General features: G+C 33.4%; 1 protein-coding gene across 3 annotated transcripts in view; it reads left to right on the forward strand.

The window, feature by feature from the left end:
• Nucleotides 1-8,652, forward strand: part of LRFN5 (leucine rich repeat and fibronectin type III domain containing 5) — a 242,177-nt gene extending 233,525 nt beyond the window's left edge. For 2 of the 3 annotated variants that reach the window (XM_026513647.4, XM_057306388.1), the window contains exons 5-6: nt 2,442-2,485; nt 8,267-8,652. In XM_026513647.4, coding sequence (XP_026369432.1) covers nt 2,442-2,485; nt 8,267-8,284 — 62 coding nt within the window. In that variant the 3' untranslated portion in view covers nt 8,285-8,652. Of the gene's footprint in view, nt 1-2,441; nt 2,486-2,857; nt 2,971-8,266 lie in introns of all 3 variants that reach the window. The other variant, XR_006411145.3, reaches the window with a different exon arrangement.
• Nucleotides 8,653-8,857: the final 205 nt, after the last annotated feature.

The raw sequence follows: 8,857 nt of genomic DNA on the forward strand, positions 1-8,857 counted from the left end.
TCCCATTTTCGCCTGTGTTATTCACAACAATAAGCTTAACAACAATCAATTAAATGGCAATAGTTAAAAAAAAAGTGCTGAAATCATAAAGCATCTTATTGTACATAGAATTGCAAAGGTAAATGGGGCATTTTTCAAAGACTGCAGATCTGAACCCGTTTTCTTATTGGTACGACAAAATTCCACTTCCATTTTATGATGCCAAGAAAGCAATGTTCATTTATATTAGACAGCATGAAGAGTATTCTCTTTTCCTGGCTCAGTCATCCCTTGCATTTCAGGACGCATCCAGTCTTCTTTAACAGTGAATGTGGATGTTTTAGTCTGTAAGTGTTGTGGTGTTTGGGGAAAGGACTTCAGCATAGAGGTGGGCTGGATGGGAAAAGGATATTTTTCTTATCCCTCGTAGGTGAGGATGATAACCATCACCATCATCGTTACCTAGTCATTATTATTATTTACCTTATAATGGTTGTGAGTGAAGCATTTTTTGGGGTCAAATTTATGGATAAGAATTACCTTGTTTTTAAAATTACATAGAGAAAAGAGAATTTAACCAAAATGAATGACGGGGATTTTGTAATAGTTTCAGAGCTCGGTCTTTTCAAATTGGTCAGTCCTTTTCCTCCCATGCTAGATAAATGCATGCTGTGACTACACATACACTTAACTTTTGTCAGGTTTGGGGGGTTTTGTTTGTTTGCTTTCGGAAATAAAACCAATCCTTTTTGTAGCAGTACAGAGGATCACTTAATGTAGAAAGAATGGTAAAAGTATTACCGTGATTGAGTCTTCCTAAAAAATGTGGTATTGTCTGAAATGTGGGACACAGAAAGTAGCAGTTTCTACCAGGGAGTCTATTTAGGTATGAAATTACCTAGTTAAATAAGGGTAATATATTTGTAATTTTATCAAATATTACAAGTAGTCAATATAATAGTGTACCATTGTCTTCTGATTTTGTCAGCTATTTCTCAAATTTGAAATTTAGGATCCAAAGTTACCATTGATAAAATATATACACGGTATATACTTATGTATCTAATTACATAATATATAGATATACTAACATGTATGCTAATCAAATTAATCAGTTAAAATCAGAATTTTGTATCCTGCAACATAGATTGTAATCAATGTAGCAAAATTATATTTAAATGGGCTAGCTACCAGAGAACTTCTCCCAGAACAACTGTACAAGCTGTATCTCTTAGTTATAAGATTATAATGGGATATAAACTCTCTAGTAGAAATTTATTTTTCTGAACTTCCTAATGATAATGACCTCTACAACTTGTCTAATTTCATCCACTCTTTTCAAATAGATGACTGTTATGTCCATGAATTTTAAAAATTAAAAATTTTTTTTTCAAATACATTCAGAGAAAGTCATGAAGTCCCTTTCATTTTGTTTGGAAGTGGATGTACATTTGATCTTGCCTGAAACATGAACTAGATAGATATTGTGATTCTGCTCAGAGTATGTCCAATAAATTATTCAAGTAACATGAAGGGCTTATGAAATATACTATGTTGGCTCAACCATAATGTAATTTCCTAAACATTTTTTTTCCTGTATAATGTGAACATGTCTTATTATTGCTTTCATGTAAAACCTAATCTCCAGAGGCTATTATAAATTTCTATGAATATTTGTGCTGAAGGTTCTATAAAAATGAATTTTGTACTCTTCTCATCACACTTACCTGTGAACACTGAGAATAATTTTTTCCTAATATTTTTTCTTATCATTGTGTTACTTCTTAAAGACTAGGAGAATTTGCTTTAAAAGAGGACATATTGGAAAGAAATAGAATGTCTGCTATGCAGGGTAGGTAATGGTATTAAACATTTATAGCCAACTAGAACATACATATGGACATTTAAAGGCAGAATGGTTGCATATAGAACTTTAGTGTTTTATATGAGGATACTGGGTACTTCATAAAACATAATATTATTTTGGGGGCTATTGAATAATGATTACTGTAGATGACTAATACTCTGCATGTTGAACATAGTGAAGCTATGTTTCCTTTTAGATTCTCTTTTCCTTGGTGTATCTTTCCATATTAATCACATGCAACCCTGTAGTTGAAATGTTAACTTTGAGTAGGGAAAAATGAGTAGAAGTCTGATTCCCTCATTGAACTCTTTGAGGAAATGGGCATTCCATAATAATAATTACTGACTTTAGCACCTAGGACAATATTTTTAAAATTCTACCTTTAGAGTATTATATATCAGGAAGTAGCCATAGACAACTACAAAGTATTTACAAAAGTCAATTTCAATTAGCCCAAGAACAGGTAAGTTTAAAAAAAAAGTCTAGTCTTGTTAAGAGAAATCGTATCAAGATTTCAGTGAGAAGTGTTTTAGGGTCTGTTTCTTAAAAATGGAATTTGTGTATTTGTTTATGACACTGAAAATTTTATTCCCAGATGCTTTGCTGACTAATGTTGACCAGATTGTCCAGGAAACACAGGTGAGATTTTTGTTACCTGTCTCATAGTTCAGCATTAAGTGGGTATATTCTTTTATAAATAATTTTTTAATTTTTTTGCAAGCTTATGTAACTTGTTGAAATTTTCCATTAGAACTTACTCAGTGGTCAGTGGTACAAACTAAAGTTCAGTTTCGTTAAATGAATTCCCAGTTACTAAATTTAGACAATTTCTGGTCAACTGAACATTTCTGATTCATGTTGTAAGAATAAAGGGAATACTAATGTGACTTTGAAGTCACTCTTATACTCATGCACGATATAATGTACATTTTTACAAATATTTCCCAGTGTGAAGACAGTAGCTTGATAAGAATGTATTCACTCCTATCCTTGACCTCCACTTCCTAATAGGAGCTGAAATGATACATTTTACCTCCCTGGAAGTGGATGAACAGAACAGTGTTATCCAAAATGAATGAAGCCACTATAAAATGGAGCAAAAGACTACATATGAAATATTCATGGTATTTCTTTTGTCAGCAACTGATTACTCTTCTTCTTCTTCTTCTTTTTTTTTTTTCCTTTTTGGAAGTTTCAAATGAGTGTTTGATTCCTGCATTTTAATTGGATCAGAAAGTGTGTTTCCAGAGCAGAATAGCTCTTTAGCAATCTGTTCAAACAGCTGGAAGCATCAGCCATTTGCTTAAGGTTTGGCACAGAAAAAATATTCTGCTTTTAAAAGTTCTTAAAAAAGGCCACCGATTTATTTTTTAGTGGTAAAAATAGGGTCTTTCTTTTTTAAAACATTTTGTATTTAAAAGATAATAACTTGGACAATCATTCAGGGTTTCCCCTAATGAATTCCACTCCCAAATTAAACACCGTATTTTTCATGCATCATGTCTCTGAGTTCAGGATCCCAATCCCATGTTGCAAAAAATGAACAGATGGCTCACTAGGAACAATCAGTAGCCCGGTGTCTGGCACACACTTCGTGTTCTGTTTTGTGTTCTGAACTGACCTGCATGAAGGTACATTGTTTCCTCACCACCCAGTGCTTCCCTTTCTCACTGTGAACCTCTCTTTCTCTCCTGCCCTCCCTCTCTTGCTGCCTTTGTTCCTCCTCTCTCTCTCTGCCTTTGATTTCTGAAAGTTCATTCATCATGTAACTTTGGACATCTAGCTGTTCTGAAGGAGAATATCTTTAAGAAGGGATTAGAAAGTAAATGATTAATCTCTCAGAAGCACGGTCCAGGATGGTGCTGTGTCATCAAGAATTGGAAGGAGAGTCAATCTAAGTCATTTTTCAGTTATCAGTTCAAGTACCCTGAGACCTCGATGTAACTCTTCTTGGTACTTGGCAAATGATTTCCACCTTAGCAGGCCTGTCATTTCTACCCCTGTCAATACACCCAGTGAAGCCCCTTGGAAGAGACTGACCTGCGTGCTTGTCCTCTCGTGCCTTTCCCACGCTCAGCAGTGCCTCACCAGGCGTGAGCAGAGTGAGGCAGAGCTGGCGGAGAGTTCTTGTGCTCATGGCTTCCCAGCTCTTTTTCAGGGGGGAGGAAGGGATATACATTTTTATTTTAAGTTTTTATTTCCTGCAGGATGGTAACAACTGTGGTTACCACCCAAAGGCAAATATATTTTCCAAAATTTTGGACACTGCCCATTGCATTAAATTTAAATTAAAATGCTACCTGTGTATATATACAGTAAAAGTAAGCAAAAAACTGGGGTGCTGGGGTAGCGCAGTCAGTTAAGCATCCCACTCTTGGTTTTGGCTCAGGTCATGATCTCAGGATCCTTAGATCGAGCCCTATCTCGGGATCTGCGCTCAGCGGGAAATCTGCCTCCCCCGGCCTTCCCCCTGCTCACTCTCTCTCTCTCTGATAAATAAATAAATAAATAAATAAATAAATAAATAAATAAATAAATAAATATTTTTTAAAAGTAAGCAAAAAACAAACAAAAAACACCTTACAACACATTTTTGTTTTTAATATAACAATGTTTCCATGGCAACGTTATTAAATCAGTTATACCACAGTTCCTCATATAGCATCAAACTCTAAAAGGAAGGTACACAGAAGACAGAAGCGTTTCATCCAGTCAGTGATATAGGTGTTGAGATCATTTTTTTCCCTAAGGGTGAATAATTAACACATTTATTTCATTTCTATTAGCCAGAATATGCCCTATGCTATAGTTTTTTTTCCTTAGGACCTTTCCTGCATGTGTCTAGGAATAGAATGAACTTAAAATATTTAATATATCACATACGACCCTTTTATAATAAAATTATAAGATTCTAATCACACCCAGATGATTTGAGAGCAGAGAAGAGGAATCATTGATAAAACTGGTGGTAATTACATGTAAACTGGCACTTACATATGTTAAACTTATGTTTGAAAAGATTGTTATACTTAAACCCAGTAAAACAATTCATATGCCACGTTTAGAAGTTAAAATAGGAACAATTGACTAGTTGCATTTATTTATTTATCTATTTAGAGAGAGTGTTGGGAGGGCAGAGGAAGAGGGAAAGAGGATCTCAAGCAGATTCTCTGCTGAGTGCAGAGTCTGATGGGGGACCCTATCAGAAACCGTGAGTCCCAAAATCAGGAGTCCCACACTTAACCAACTGAACCACCCAGCTTCCCCTGACTAGTTGCATTTATACTGAAAATGTCTTAAGTAAACTTTCCTAAAAAGTATTTGTAATATTCAGACCAACAAAATACGTGCACTGTGTGTGTGTGTGTGTGTGCGTGCGTATGTAAGTAGGCACAAGAAATACCCCTTATTCTGCAATTGCTTGCACTAGCCTTTAAGGAAATAGCTTCCTGATTCTAATTAATTTGACTTCTGGTTATTCTGCTTAGTATCAGTTAAGGCATTAATGTCATAAAACCCCTGCTACAGGTGCAATAACCCTGAAAAGAGACACTTTTTTAGAGAAACTATTAAGGTATAAATGAATAAAAAGTTAGTAATGCTGATTATAAAGAAACAGCAACATTTAACATAAGGTTAGGAAAAAAATATGAAATAAGGGCTAAATAGCAAAGCAAATGTGTATATATGATCCAGATATCTTTCCAATGTTATTTCCCAGTAAAAATTACCATTATAAAACATTTGGTTCTGTAGCTTCATTTTTTTCTATGATATGCCCTTCAAGTGAAATATTTAAAAATAAGAGTAATATATTAGGCACATATGCACATGTGTAGAAAACTTTAAACTATTTTTAAAATAATAATAGCCATTTTTGACATTTACTTGACCATTACAGTAAATCAGAAAAAACTAGAACCCTAGTACCGGCAATGACTTTTAGAAATCATTTCCTTCTTTTTTTAGATATCCTAACTATACGAGATAAAAATCATTCATAGTTCTTAATTGTGTTCAGAGTAAGGGTTGTAACAGCATTTTCCCGCAATCCATTCAACGTCAGGACATTTTTCCTTCTTTTAATATCAGGGTAGCTTTAATTTCCTCTTTTCTTTGTAGTACTGTTAATAAGATGATCTGTTCCCCGTATTTTGCATGATACCTTTTCACTGTTAAATAAGGACCATTATCAAAACATCCTAAGCCTATCTCAAATTCCTTATCTTTAGTTCTTGTAACATTTTCGCATAATTATTACAGTCCGTTTTTTTTTCCTTTGTGATGCTCGTGTAATTTTGTGTTCACATTTAGATCTTTATGGAATCATTGTAAGAGTTTGTCTATTGATAAGTGAAGTAAAAAGTGTTATTTTGAATATCCTACATATACAAATTTTTATTGAGCTTCATATTATGTCATCATTTCAGTAATGGTAGTAACTTCAGGGCACGCAAATTCAGACAGTAATTTCCAAAACTGATTGCTAATTGTCTAATCTTTGAAATTAACAGCTTTTATAAAAGCCATAATTCCATAGTTTGTTAATAGTTTTTTATGTAATGTGGAAATGAATCTCTTTAAAATATATAAGCTTATACAATTATTAACTTGATTTTTTTTTTTTTTTGAGAGAGAGAGAGAGCTAGAGAGAGCATGGCGTGGGGCGGGGTGCGGGGGAGAAGCAGACTCCTCAGCAATGAGTCCGACCTGGGGCTCCATCCCAGAACCTCGGTATCATAACCTGAGCCCAAGGCAGATGCTTAATGACAGAGCCAACCAGGAGCCCCTCATTAACTTGATATTAAAGTAGTTTTTTATTCCAGAAGAATTTATTATTTCTAAAGTCAAACTAGTTATATTGTCCAATGTATTTTTCTTCTATTTGTATTTAGTCTTTTCTATATCACTGCTTCCTGAAACTTGAACTTTGGTATACTATAAATACATCTTTTTTCTATCAAAAGGAACATATTATTTCACCAAAATAAGCTATGCTATGAACCCAATAGATAGGAATTTAGATATAATCCCATCGTAATTTAAAGTGATTTTGCGATCTTTTTCTTAGAACATTCCAGGTAAAGAATGATAGTGAGATCTCTATTTCAGTCGTTTCCAAGGTATTTTTTGTAAATAGGTTACACATCTATTATGTATTTACAGTTTTCAAACATTGTGTAAATCCTTTGTTTAATACTTGTCAAAAACTATTGTTTGTACTGAAAGTAACTTCCCCTCCTTTTTTAAAGATTTTATTTTTAAGTAATCTCTACACCCAGTGTGGGGCTCAAACCTACAACCTGAGATCGTGTCACACATTATACCAACTGTGCCAGCCAGGTGCCCCAGATGAAATATTTTCTTAAGTGAAATGTCTCTACAATATTTTTCCTACCTTTATCACATTAAGTTTGTTTTATACCAAGTATGTTCTACATCCGCATTTTGATGTAAGATATTCTTCTATATTTCATGATTCATCTGTGCCATGCATTTTATAACCCCCACCTTGTAAACATAGTTCTTTTTGAATGGGAAGGGACAAAAATTACTTCTATTTCATATTTATGAAATTATATATTTGTCAAAAATTATTTTTCATCTCTATTCAAGGTGGAATTTATAAACATATCTTAAATCTACGATGCTGAGAACCCACATTAGAGGAAGCATATTTTTACAGTTTGATGTTTAAATATTTTAAATGGTTTTTATATTATTTTATTCAAAATCACATTAACTATGGAATGCCTTTCTTGTGAGTTATTGTCAGTTTACACATTTATTTGCTGTGGGTGAGGAACTAATTTATGAAGAGGAGTAATAGTCTTCACTAATGTTTAATGTATAATTAAATTTTATAAAATTTCAATATGATACAAAACTCCCAACAGACTATATTTAAAAAGTAGAGATCACTTAGATTTTATATGTGATGAACAAATTTGGTCTAATATGTTCGTAGTTTTAAAACCAGTATGATTATTTGTTAAAACTTAAATGGCATGCATTAATGAATAAAATCATTATTTTTTTTCTTGAGAATATAAATGTGAAAAACAAAGCAAGAGAAAATGCCATTCCACAATTTGGCTTTGACTTGCATCACTATTTAGGCTTATTAATGCATTTAGATTCCTTTTTAAAATGAGATTCTTTTATATATTCAGAATTTGAAATTACCAAGCAACATTTTAAGAGCCGATGTGCATGTCTAGATAGTTTTTAGGGGTGTATCTTGTATTCTATAGCAATAAATTCCTGCCTGGGTGCTTATAGTTCAGTAACTTCTAAATTACTAGCACAATGATCTTATTACCTACGTATTTTCTCTTTGTTTCTTTTTTTCTTTTCTTTTCCTTTCTTGTCTTTTTTCTTTTCTTTTTCTTCTTTCTTTTATTTCCCTCCCCATTTCAGAGGCTGGAGTTAATCTGAAGAGCACTACTTCTTTCTCTCCTGAAAAAAAGTTGCCACTGATATTTTTACTGGATAAAATTTAAAAATGTTTAAATTCACAAAGGCTAATTGTTGAACTGGTGTCCTAGAAGAAATTGTCCACAGGAGCTGAAGCAGAAGTCTTTGATGCTGGTGGAACTGGCTCTATCAGACCATGGTTCATCCCCTTTTAAAGCCAAATTTTTTTTTCTTCTGGCCTACAAGTATTTTTTTTTAAAGAAGGAAACGGAAAAGCCTACATTGGCATCGAGTTCTGTATTAATCCATGTTACATTGCCATCCATGATTTAAGACTGTAGAATCTCGAATAATCTATACCACTTTAACAAATAAATGTTTTACTATGACAGAATTTGTACAGTGCCTGATTTGTGGAAATATCAATTGCTTCAAGTATGAATGGTGCAATGATGACTGTAAGAACTAATAATACTATTTTACATTTATGTAATGCAACACCTTAAGGAATCAACTTTGCTTTATAATATTGGACCTATTTCTGCCATGACTGAAGTGCACCCACGTCTGGGGGAGAGCAGTACAGCTATTTTA

This window comes from Ursus arctos, unplaced genomic scaffold (assembly GCF_023065955.2).
Source record: "Ursus arctos isolate Adak ecotype North America unplaced genomic scaffold, UrsArc2.0 scaffold_37, whole genome shotgun sequence".
Lineage (NCBI taxonomy): Eukaryota > Metazoa > Chordata > Mammalia > Carnivora > Ursidae > Ursus > Ursus arctos.